The sequence below is a fragment of the Manis pentadactyla genome, chromosome 16 (assembly GCF_030020395.1).
Source record: "Manis pentadactyla isolate mManPen7 chromosome 16, mManPen7.hap1, whole genome shotgun sequence".
NCBI classification, from domain to species: domain Eukaryota; kingdom Metazoa; phylum Chordata; class Mammalia; order Pholidota; family Manidae; genus Manis; species Manis pentadactyla.
The window spans coordinates 9,716,934-9,730,866 of NC_080034.1; the positions used below are offsets into that span (position 1 = coordinate 9,716,934).

The 13,933-nt window shown below is 35.2% G+C and overlaps 1 protein-coding gene across 1 annotated transcript in view; it reads right to left on the reverse strand.

The window, feature by feature from the left end:
* The window catches only part of COL19A1 (collagen type XIX alpha 1 chain), a 285,300-nt gene that overhangs the window by 169,806 nt on the left and 101,561 nt on the right, over positions 1 to 13,933 (reverse strand). The window contains exon 12 of the mRNA XM_036916243.2: positions 3,299 to 3,352. Coding sequence (XP_036772138.2) covers positions 3,299 to 3,352 — 54 coding nt within the window. The remainder of the gene's footprint in view (positions 1 to 3,298; positions 3,353 to 13,933) is intronic.

Genomic DNA, 13,933 nt, shown 5'->3' on the forward strand with positions numbered 1-13,933 from the left:
AGAGCAGTCTTTAGTCCATACTTTTAGTTCAATATGTTGGAGATCAAGCTAATGTTTATACATGTACATACACACACACATACACACACCATAAAGGATGCATTTAGAAGGATATAGGAACATTTTTTTTGCCCCAATTATTAAGAGCTGCTAACTAGCATTGAGCTGGTGAGCCTCAAGGGGGCTGAGCCTTTTGCTCTTGCAAGACAGTTCCACGTGACAAGAATAGTTTTGCCCCAAATGCCAAGAGCATCCCATTGAGAAAGGCTGAACTGCTGCACACTTTCAAAGGGATTTATGTTTTCCAAAGTGAGCTTGCCCATTTTGTGGGGAAGCTGGCACAGAAGAAATTATTAAAAGATACATTTAAATCAAGGTATAAGTAACATGCAAGAATAAAAACGATAAAAAGAAAGCTTTTGAATTCATTTAGTATGAGTATTAAATTCTCCCAATTTTCTCCAACTGGAAAAGTAGTTGGAGTGAGCTGGCCCGTTGAGTTTGTTCACTCTGCCATCTAACAGAACGTTTCTGAAGTTACAGTCCCCAGCATGGCTTGACTTCAATTCAAATTGAAATTGCTATTATAATGCCCTTCATTCTCTAAGAATGTGTCCCTGTGCATACTGAAAGTCAGAGTGAACTGTCATAAACGCTGAATAATTTCAGTTTGCAGAGTCAGTTTATTTTAGCATTGAAAAATAGGCAGTGACAAGTACGGCATGATTTAGTGGGAAAATAAGAGACTTTTCAGTCAAACATATAGGGCTGAAAGCTGATTTTACCATTTTCTAAAAGAAAGTTGTTTAAATTTCCAAGCCTTCCTTTCTTGCCTCTGAAAATAGGGACTCTATCACCCCTGGCTCTAGCTGGCCCATAAGGCTGGGGTAAGGACTGAATTTCAAATACTTCATGAAAGCAATGTATGAGCTCCAACATAACAGTGACACTACCACCACCCTCTTTACTCCTTGGGAGGGTAGAGGGGGCAAAGGAGAACTTTCATCACTTTTGCTTATTTCTCCTTACTCAGGACTCCTGAATATCTTTGACAAAATTAGGGAAAGGAAAATAATGTTATCTATCTATATATTAATTAAGCAACAAATGAGAACAGTTAGCTAATGTGCTTTATTGTGCTTTAAGATGTGCAATGAACCACATTAAACAATGATGGAGCTAAAGAAATGACACGCTTGTGCTTGGGGGCACCTGAAGGACTCTTCCAAGGTCCTCCTCAAAGAGGAAAGGTCACACTGCCCAGGAGGCTGTGTGGTACCTCAACAGGTTGGCCCTATTAAGATTTGGAACTTACACAACAGCTGCTTACAGACACCCAAATATGTGTGTGTATCAACTGACTAATTCTAAAAACCCAGTCACCACAGAAAAATCTCCACATCTCTACATTCATGTGAATACATTCTAATCCCCAAATCTCTTTCCAGTTTTACTCGTGTTTAGATAAATCCTTTCTCTATTCCAATTGTAGGATCATCTTAATGAACTTCTAAATATCGCTGTTGTGCTCTTCTATGTCACGAAGCCCACACACATGTAGTTTCATTGTCTTTTGCAAAAATATAGCTAATCTCTTTCAACAGTCCTACATTTCTTGCAGGATAATGTCCTTCCCATAATGAATGGTCAAAACCTTGGGCTGTTTTTGGGTTTTCATTGCAATCGAGTGCCAAATCACACAAAATCTGCCTATGCAGTATCACTATCTATATACTCCCATCTCTGTTATCCTAGCTTAGGCTCTAATTACTTATATTCTGGACTAGTCTAATAACCTCTCAGTTTTTAAAATTAAAATTTAGCAAATAATTTTTGATAATTTACTCACTCTAAGTATTTATTAAGTTCTAGGGATTCCAGGAAATGGTCTTTGCTCTCATGGAGAGTGTGATAGAAAAAAACAAAAACACAGGCAAAGACCCAAATTCTACCCATTTTATAGGACGCTCTGTAAACCTAATCTTTGCTAAACACAGTTTGGACCACATTGCCCCTCTGTTCAGGGGAGGAAGGCAGACCTCTTCCCATACAGGATCTGCCTCATTCTGGCCCCAGCTGTATTCTGTTTTGTTTTCTCTACATTGACTTCCATGAAGCAGGAATTCCAAAAACTTGAATGAATGCTTCAAATATCATCCTGCTTTTTCAAGTTTGTGATCCCAATAATCTCTGTGCATAATAAATAGGACATAATGGTTATGGAGGACTTAGAATAGATTCTAAGTCTTTATACCTCTGAGAAGTGATTTTCTCAGGGATAAAAGTAGGACACAACTGAGCTCGGGCTTCCCAGTGCAGATCTCTCACCACTATGCCAGGTACCTCCAGTGCCAGGGCAGGAGGTGAATCATGTGCTCTATGTAAATGTCTGGGCCAACAGCTGTGACATTCAGTGTCTTGATGTACTGTAAGGAGCTAGAGACGATGCAGGGAGTCCTCTGCTACAGCCATTGGTACTAATTCTCCCATTGTCTTGAGTAGAAATATCACTTCAAAGGGGAGAGGGGCAAGAATGACAATCATATTAAAGATGTGACTCTTCTCAGGAAGTACACAAAATGTAAGGCTGCGGGAGGGTCAGAGCCTGAATCCAGTGTGACTATAAGGTTAACTCCTGGAATAATTCCTTTTCGGAGAAACCTACCCCCACCCCCCACCCCGCCCCACCCCCACACTGCACACACATTCAGGCATCCCTTTACTTTGTCCGTAAGTCCCAGGGTCTGCAATGATTAAGCTCTCTCTGCACTATAATGATCTACTGCATAGAAGATTGGTTTCATAACATCAGGGAACCCAATGTACTGTCCTTTTCTTTTATTCATAAGCATGTAATGTGGCCTTTTGGAATCTTTCTAAAACATATTTATGCAGGTGATAAAAGGAAACTATGGAAAAAATAATAATTCTCATTGTCAGCACTTCCCACAGTAAAATTAGTATATCTACAGTAAATGGTGAGTTTCAGAAGTAAGATTAATCTGCATCTCAGAGACAATGCAGATTTGGGTTGTCCTTCAACACAGTGAAGCTCTGGGTGACAGCTCTCCTAAGGGAAAGGGAAAGAGATGCCAGGACCATTTTTTTCGAGATGCTACAGGCAATTACATCCCTGAGGTTGGCCGAGTGACGGACTGAGGGAGGGCGATACAGGTATGCACTTCCTTCCCTCCCCTCGGCTGATTCTTTCAAGGGGAGTTAAATCTCAGTAACATTAGATAATGTATTTCAGTGGCAAAATATAAACAGAATATTAGGAGAAAAGAGTTGGGCTTACATCTTGTCCATTAATGCCAGCTAGTCCAGGGCCTCCTTTTTCTCCTCGTTCACCCTAGAAAGAAACAATTTATACAGTGAAAAAATGTGACACCCCAGAACCTCTACTAAGAAAAAACAAGAGAGTTATACTGTTTGGGTATTTAAAACAATCTGATTACTTTGCTAATCCCCTGAAAGAAACATTTATTAAAAACGATTCTGAGTCCTAAAACCAAAGAGAAGTTTAAAGGTTCAAAGAAAAGCTGCATAACAGTGATTAAAGGGCAGAAATAGAACAAGGATTATTTATTTTTTTCAAACACAGAACTTTCTGTAGGGCAATTTGGCAATATATATCAAGGCTCTTAAATCTGTTTCATTTGGTCCAGTGATTTTGCTTCCAAGAATGTATCCTAAGGAAATAATCAAAGATGAAAAGGTTTAGACACTAAGTTGTAGAGTGTAATGCTATTTATAGTAGTAAAAAAAAGAGAAACATCCTACATGTCCAATGATAGGGAATAAATTGTCTAAAGAAATTATTATAGATATAATGAATATGATGCAGCCATTAAATCATGTTTATGAGTTTTATTTTACACTGTAGGAGAATTTTTATGATGTAAAAAGTAAGATACTATTAACAGATTGACTAATTCAGTAAATAAATGTTAACCAATACCTGTTTTTATTGCCTTAAAGTTTACAAATATTCAAAATGGCCCTTGATACCATCACTGATGACACATACCCACAGTGACATATTTTTCACTGCTATTTAAAAAGTCTGTACTTTTATTATTAAACCTTACACATCTGCAGTATAATTTTAAAAAAATTTTTTGATGCCTGTTTACTTATCCATCTACCTACCTACCTACCTACCTGTGTGTCCACCTACAATGGTCTTACAAACAATACTGACAGACAGCAAAGCAGAACAATGAAAGCTGTTCACCTGCGCATTCTGTGACTGTGGGTGATATTTTCCCCTTCACTATACTTTTCAGTGTTCTCAATTTTTTTAAAACAATGAACATGTATTATCTGCATAATCAGTAAAGTGTTTAAAAATAAAACAATATGTTATGTATAGAAAGAACTCATCCAACCCTCCAAGCCTATCACATATCACAGTGTGTGTGGTGTGTGTGCACATGCACACATGTGTGCGCACATGTGTGTGTGTGTGGAGTGGTAGTAACAGTGATCTGTTTTGTGACACTAGGATGATTTTTATTCTTTTCTTTATATACTCTGTTGCTCTTCTTTATTTTTTTCTGCAATGACTACTATTGTTTTTATTCACAAAAAATAAAAGGAAAGCAAGCCCTTGATTTTAAGAAATAATACATTTTATATTCTACAAACAGAAATACACACATATAGTCCCAATCATCTAAGCTGTGTATGATTACTATATTTAAAACACAGGATATGAAGTAAAAATAAGTTGATTACTAGAATATTAAATTATATATATATATATATAATATTTAAGATGAAGCAAACTGCATATGAATGTTTTCATGAAGCAAGTTCAAGTTAGAATGAAGCTGAAAATTGTAAACTGAAATGGAGGGGTGAGGAACTACTCCGTAGCTGTGCTGCTCAGTGTGGCAGCCACTAGCTGCGTTTGGCCATATAAATTTAACTTAATTAAGACTAAATAAAATTTTAAATTCAGTTCCTCACATTGCCCTAGCCACATTTCAAGTGCCCAACAGTGCCGACTCTACTGGACTGCGCAGATTAGACCATTTCCATCATCACAGAAAATTCCACGGGCCAGTGTTCATCTAGATGTCACGTGGGATTATTCCGTATAGCAAAATAATCTGTACAGCAAAACAGAATGAAGAGGCTCAGAAGTACACGGAAGAAAATATCAGTCTAGTCAGGCGATCAGAAACAACATGGTGTCCGGATGTTGACATAAAATGTGTTCAGCACAAGTTAATAGAATGAGTTGAAATTTTTGACACAAGACAAATATTCCATCAATATCATCATTACCTTTCAGAATGAAACTAAAAATGAATGCAATCTTTACTCAAAATTGATGGTTCTCAAAGGCGGAAAAAATAAGCAACTCTACATAATAAAGAGACATTAGCCTGCAAAGGGAAAAATGCAAGGTTGACAGTGGTAATACAAATGAAACAATAACAATAGAGAGAACAGAGTTGATATTCTGATGGGGTTTATGCTGCATGGCAAGAGAATAAGACACATGGCAGGGGGCTAAGGAAGAAATACACTGCTTCAATTTGACTGCTGGCAAAAACATGCAACAGGTTTTAAAAAGTACAATTTTTAACATAAAAATAAGTATGGGTCACTGTGATCGAATAATGTTCATAAAAAGATAAATCATTTACTTTATTATTAGCTTTGTTAACAAACCCTTTGAGAATGTTTACTATGTGTAAAGTATGCTTTAAACACTTTGCAATCATCTAACAATCTAGGAAGTATGAATATTACCTTTACTTTACAGATGAGGAAACCAGACAGAGGGTAAGTAACTTGCCCAATGTCACACATCCTACAAGGAGAAGGACCTAGTTCAGCTCAGGTTGTATGGCTTTAGGGTCTGGGCTCTAAAACTATTAGCTCATTTGTTTTTGAAGAGTCCAAGATTAATAGCAAAATACAGACTATTTGGATTTCTGCAGAGCAGAAGATAGTCTCTTACAATGCCCCTTAGACTAGAAAATAGAAATATAGGCCAGGTCATCTTACCACTGGGGAGTGTGTAACTGGCAGTGGAGTGGTACCTAATCAATGGATATCTATCTATCTATCTATCTATCTATCTATCTATCTATCTATCTATCTATCTATCTATCTATCTATATCTATCTATCTATCTATCTATCTATCTATCTATCTATCTATCTATCTATCTATCTATCCATCTATCTATCATCTATCCATCCAGCTATCTACATATCTCTCACTCTTTCTCTTTCTCTTTCTATCTCTTTCACCTATTAAGGTCTCTTCATCTTGGCATTGTTGACAGTTCTTTGTTGTCCTCACCTTGTAAAATGTTCAGCATCATCTCTGGCCCCTATTCACTAGAGGCCAATGGCCAGCCTCTCTCCCAATTTCTCTACCCTCGGTCCTGACAACTAAAATTGTGTCCAGATATTGCCAAATTTCTCACAGAGAGCAAAATTGCCTACAGTTGAGAACCACTGATATATATTATGAATAAATATATAACAGATTCATGATATGAAATGTACAACAGACTGAAACAATATGCAATAATAAACAATATGGACTTTATTAGGAATAAATGTGCAATCTTTATTTAAATTACTTCTGGATGAGTTAGAGAGTCCACTTGAAAATAAAAATATTTAAGGAGCAGAAGAAAATATAATTGAACATAGCTTCAGAGTTCATGGTAAGTAAAGTGTCCCTAGTATGGAGCATAATAGAAAAAATATATTAGACAAAATATTAATTATAAATTTGTAAGCAAAAATATAAATTGAACTGAAAGGCAAATGACAAAATATGGGAAAGCATTGATTTAGCAGTCAATATCATTACTTTTAAAAGAGTTGCTATTAGTCATAAGAAAAAGAATAATATCTCAACTGGTAACTGAGTGTAGGATAAGTCAGGCAATTCACAACAAATTCAAAAAATGGGCTAGATGACAATTATTGATATTTTAACTAGTATTAATTCATCAGGTTATATACTGGGATGAGGGCTGCTCTAAAGCCTCTCCATTGTAAATTCTATCATCCTTTGAAAAAAAGCAGTGGGTAGGCAGGAAAAAAAATGATATTCAAGGGTTGCATACTTAATAAATCCCAAACAAAAGAAACCTGACAATAGCAACCAGCTGTTCCTTTCTTCTCCATTGAGAAGAAAATGAGTAAAAACAAAACCACGGCATTAAAGATTTAAACTAGAATTAAAGACAACTTATTTGACATCAGAGACTGTCAGAGAGTAAATGCATTTAGATTGTTTCTCAGTGTTTAGATAATTTCAAAAGCAAAAAGAATTCAAACACGAAATGAGTAGAACATCTCTGGAGATTTCTTTGAAAATCCAATAAATCATTCTAGTCTGATGCAAACTTAGAATGCAATCCCAACCAAAGGCAAGAGGATGAATGGGAATTCGATTATATTTAAGATTTTTCCAATACCCCCTCTTTGATTAAATGACTTTCAAAACTACACCAAAGGTTAATGTCCTTCCAATCAAAACTGCAGTGCTTTGACATTCAAAATACTACATTAGGTAAGTGTGAAACCCTTTACAAAGTTTGAATTAATCCATTATTATCCACAATGGAGGTATTTACTAACATTACTAATATTTCAATAGATAACAGCAGCAGCAATAATATACTAGCTTCTATTCTGTATTCCTCACCACACACCACTCTCAAGTCTTTACATAGTAAGGGCTCATTTTAATTCCAGCTGTAACCTTACAACTAGAAAATCAACAATGCAGAGGACATATGCAACTTCCACATGGCCGAAGAACTCCTATTGCCCAAGTTATTCGTTCAATTACTTTGATCTCATAGGGACTTGATAAACTTTAATGTATGAATTTTTCCTTTATGGATTGTCCTCTTAGTGTCATAGCTAAGAATTTATTTATAAATAAATAAAGTTATATATAATAATATATAATGTACAATGTGGGTAATATAGATTGAAATTATTTTTTACATGAATATCTTATTCCAATATTGTTATTGAAAAATACTATTCTCAGCTGAATTGTTTTTGCACCTCTGTTGAAAATAAGGTGTCCAGATACATGTAGTTATTTCTATACCATATTATTTTATTATTTTCCATTTGTCTATCCTTACACTAACACTACACTTTCTTGACTATCTTTGTAATAAATGTTGAAATCAGGTAGTATTAGTTCTTTAGTTTTTCTTTTTTTCCCAAAGCTGTTTTATCTATACCAGGTCATTTGTATGTCCACATGACTTTTAGATCACATTTAATGTAATTACTGGTAGGGTGGATACCCATGTGCAAAAATGAACTTTGGTCCATAAATCATACCCTGCATGAAAATCGACTCAAATGGGTTTTAGACTCAAATGTAAAATACAAAGCAAAAAGAAACTGTAGAAGAAAACAGAAGAAATCCTTTGTGTTACTGGTTTGAGCAAAAGTTTCTTTTGTTATATGATTTCTATGTCTCATATCTTTTCACTCCTTTGTTCTTTCTTTACTGCCTTCATTTTATTCAAAAATATTTTTAGCATGCTGCTATGGTTTTATGAGTATTCAGCTTTTTTTGAGATTTTAAAAAAGTGGTTGCTCTGGCATTTATAATATTACATCTATAACTTATTGCAATCTATTTTAGTTAATACTGACTTAATTTCTATAAACTATGGCAATTTTGCTCTAATTAAACTGCATTTCCTTCCTGTTTCTGTGTACTATTACTGCCATATAGATTAAATCTATATGCTACAAACCTACTAGTACAGTGTTAATGGTTTTGCTTTAAAAATATTTTTAAAGAAATTAATAGTAGAAAAGAGAACACAAATGTATATATTTATGTATCCATACACTAATATATCGGTAACTATATATTCACATATAAATCTATAGATGAATATATATAAATAAATACACAGAGACACACTGAATCTTTTATATTAACCCATATATTTACAACTTTCAGTGACTTTCATTCCTTCCTGGAAAGTCAAGTTATTGTCTGGTATCATTTATTTTTAGCCTGAAAGATTTCCTTTAGTAACTCATGTAGGTCATGTCTGCTAGCAAAGAATTTATTTTATTTCTTATTATTTGGAAGTGTCTTTATTTTTGTCTTCATATTTGAAAGATAGTTTCACTGGATAGAGAATTATTCGTTAACAATTTCCTTTTGAATATGTTATTCTATTGCCTCCTTGTTTTCACTGTTTCTGAAGAGACTTTAGTCATTTTTCTTATTGTGGTTCATGTATATGATGAGTTAGTTACTTTTCTTTTTGCCAAACTCATTTGGATTTCTCCTTCATATACACATAGCTTCCCAATCATCCTTCTACCTTCACATGTGTGTGTATATATATATAATCAGGGCAAACTTTTAACAAAGTAAATTCAGTATGGGGATTATCTGATGTGTGTTGGACTTTTGGGCTAGAAGTAAATCTACTCAATGTAGGAGAGCAGAAACAAAACACATTTCTTTTGTGAATTACTAAGGTTTAAAAGTTTTGAATAAATTTATGATCTAGTTAGTCTTGCAGTAATTCAAACCATTAAAATGTCATTTCCCATTCACTATTAAGAATCAGTAAGGAACATTAATTTAAGCAAAGTCCCTTTGCCTAAACGTTGTAAATTTGAAAAATAAAACAATACATATAGTATACTATCAACCCACATATATAGATTAATTAACCAAAGGAAGTTACAAAACAGAACTTTTCCAGATAAGAAATTATTTTCCAACTTAAAAGATATCTGTAACTTACCATCTTAATATTTTACAACAGATACTAATTTAATGCTTTGTTGTTATTGAAGATGGTAATAATATACAAGTGACTGATTATGTTTCTGGAAGACAAATTCATACTGGGAAACATGATATAGTTCCGAAAACTGCCAAGCTGCAGCTTAAGGTTCTAATTGTGATCCAGCGAATGGAGTGTGGCACTTGGAAAAAGGTCTGAGTCCAGACACATCTATCTCTATAGCTACAGAAGCATTTGCCATTACTGGCTCTTTGGATTTTTAACTGATAATAGCAAAGAACTTCTAAACCTACCTAAACAGCATTGTTGCCATGCTGAGATAAAAGAATCTATCTATCTATGTGTACCATACTATATTATGAATAACATTCACCCATATTGTTTTTGAATGATGACTTTACGAGGCCACAAGGATGAATAGAGATAAAGGCTGAGACAAGTTTGTGTTCAGAGACCAATGCCTCTGCTTTTTAAAGTCTCAAGGAGACTTTGTCTTGACAACCATATTCGTTATGTCACAAATTTTCTGAAATTCTTTTATCTAAATGATTTAGAGTCAAGATTACTCACCTAATTGCATTTGTGATATAAACCTAATTAAGTCATCTCTCCAAGGGAAAGAAAGAATTTAATCTAACAGAGTAACTATAAAATCAGCTTCTGTCAATTTCCTTTAGTAACTAAAAATGCAGCTTTATTAATAATCATAGATTATAAATTTGATTTGGTTCATATTTCATATATGGAGAGTAAATCCTCTGAAGACACATTCTCAATGATCATCATAAACCATTTCCAAGACCTAGCTGATAGTCCATTACTTCAAATAATTTTGAACACAAAAATGTTAATTTAGTTAAATAATGTTGATGGTTCTTAGAGTTCAAAACAGCAAGAAGTGGTCTTCGCTTTGATTTGCTAACTAACCCATGGCATAATTCTGGTAAAACAAACACACAGTTTTACATAAACTCAACTTGTCCATTATTTGGTTTCCCTAGTCTTGGCTCTGGTTAACTCGGCTATTTGCTAAGGGAGAAAAGCCACCTAACCTGCATCTGTGTAGAGCCTAGAATTCAAGACTCTTGTGGAGAGCTAGACTGGGAAATCTACTATTAGGTCATGTTTGCTAATGAAGTGTCAGAATTTCTAAGTTTCATGGAAACTGGTTTTTTTATACAGAGACAAAGGAGACATTCAAAGAACTGGAGCCATGACCTCTGCAGATACTAACACACGGCTATAAACTAATGCGTGCATAGAAATGGTCTCATTGTACCGAGTTGGCAAGATGGTATGTCAAAGCCAACCCTCTCACTTTGCTTAAAATTGTGGTCACTACTTAGGAATGACAAATGATAAGACATAAATTATTTTCAGATTAGTTGAGGAGAGAGAGAGTGAGAGCAATCATTTGATTTTAAAAAGAAGGGAGGCAACATAGCGGGAATAAATCCCAAGTAATGCAGTATACCCAGAGGGTGCCTCTCTGGGGAAGCCAGGCCCACGGGGAGACTGAGGAGGCAGATCAGGCACGGCCAGGGCATGAGGATGGGGGCATGTGAGGCGTGCTAATGTAGGGCCATTCCTCAGAATCCTCAGCTGGTCTGCCTCTTCTCAGGTGCGCACAGGCAGAGACACACAGTAGGTCTCCCGCAAATGTCTCCTCAACACAATACCATCAGGAAGGATTTTAAATGAAATAATGGCATTTAAATGACAGCCCTTCGGGCTGATTTGGAATGGGTGCCACATCTAGTATGGATTCTCAAAACTGCCAAGTCATCTGTGTACCACAGTGAAAATTTCCAAATTAGAGCAATGTCTGCAAAAATATTTCAAGCCCTTTTCAAAATTCTCGGTTTCATTTCATTTTGCTGATGAGGAAAGGAGATGAAACTTTATCCTCATCTGGGAGAGACAATTCAGTCTGTTGCAGCTGCCTGGGATCCAGGGAAAATGACAGATCTAGAAGGAAATAGTCTCCACATCAGCACAGGCAAATCTCAGCTACGTCCAAGGACTCGCTGTTCCCATGGCTGCCTCCAACTTCTTGATCTGCTTAGGATGCATGGACCAGGGTGGTTTCCTTTTGCTTCTTTTCACATTAATTAAATCTGCTAAACTTTTAGAAGGTCTCACTCAATTAGCGTTAACAGGATGTAAAGAGCAAAGAATTTAACATGGGTAAAATCATAACCTTTCCGAGCTTCCTTATCAATAAAGTTGGCCTAATAATATCATCTATTTCTTGGCATTATTTTGAGCTGCTGCCCATGACAGGTGTTCACAAACTGCCCATAAATGTTACTTATTTTTGTTAAAGTCAAAATATGTAATGAATGAATGTAAACTTATGAAGCTGATCATGTAAGAACATGTCCCTGTTCTTAGAAAATACACAATGAAGCATTTAGGGTTAGAGGACCATGATTTAGGTAACTTATTCTCAGACTGTATGGAAAAACTATATATAAATATGATTGTATAAATAAATATGATATATATCTATATAACAAAATATTATATATACTTATATAATATAAAATATAACAAATTATACATAATATGTATTATATATTTACATATATATATGGAGAGAGAGAAAGAGATATAAATGACCTATTATATGTGATAAAGGATACATAAGTGTTTTATGCACTATTTTTATTTTTACAACTTTTGCTGGTTTTATTTTGTACAGTTTGTGGTTTAATTTTACTCATTGAACCTAGACTGAGGAAAACCCGTGCAAATATACATGCAATGCCAGGAACCTACCTTAGATTCTCCAGTCCCATAAGAAGCAGGATTATTCCCACTAAATTCTGGAAGGGCTTATGGAAGTTAACTTCACTAGGGGAGTATAAGTAATGAAACAAACTGATTGCACGACAATTCTATGCAAGCCTTCTACCAAGCACTGGGGATATGAAAACTCAACGTTACTGTTTGGGGAAGACCAGCCTCTGACAGCTGACAAAGGAGTCCACACCTTTGGGAGCCACAGGGGTTCAGTGGAAAGGTATGTAGGGTGAGCAGATATCGTTCAGAAACCTTTGTGTTGGAGGTGAAACCTAAGTTAGGCTTTGAAGTATGGTTAGGACTTAAATAATGTACAGATGCCTGGAACATATAATCCTAAAAGATAAGCTGTCAGAGATGCCCAGTTTATGTCAAGGGACTCAGAGACTCACAGGAAGAGGTTCCTAATGACCAAGAATGGGGTAATTTGAGGTTCAATAAGGATAACAACCTTGGCTGATGATCGGTTCATAATACTAACAAACAAACAAAATTGGTAACCACTGAAAGACACTAAAGAAGATAGAATTCATTATTTTGAAAAATAGTGTATCAGTGGAAAGAATCAAGCATTTAGTGGGGCTTTCCTTTGTGAAGGACACCACTGGGTAATCAGGATAGATGAAGGGAAGTTCTTTCTTACAGAAATATTGCAGTGAGTAAATGCAGAGGGAATGATAAATTTAAAATATTTTGCAATCCTCAATGAATTAAAGGATGTAGGTATTGATCAGTGGCTGTTCCCATCACAAACAGAAAGTTTACAGACATTAGACTGCTTCTGATGGAATACCACACCAATTATGAAGTAGTCTTGCCAAAAACTTAGGATCTAAATCTGCTTTAACTACCCATTTAAAGGAGACAGAGGAGAGAGCAACATACTGAATGACACTATGGAAATGCCATCAGGAAATTCACACTGGAAAATTTTTCAAGACAAACAATGTGGCTTTAACAAATAACATGATAAAAACAAACAACAAAAGACAGAGAGATAGAGGTTGAAATTACCAATTAATAGACACTCAAAGCACAGCAACCAGCTGGAACATGTGGCTTTATCTGGATCCTGCCTAAAGTAAGTTGTTAAAAAATTTTTATGACTTTTGTGATATCACTGGAAATCTGAACACCAAATCACTACTTAATGACATGAAGACATTGCTAAAAATGTAAGTGTGAACAATTTCATGGCATAATGTTTAGACAAGAAAAGTTCTTGTCATTTAGAGATTCACACTGAACTGTTTATAGATGAAGCATATGCTGTCTAGACTTGCCTTAAAATAATATAGGTTAGGGATTTAGCTGAAACAAGACTGGCCATGAGTT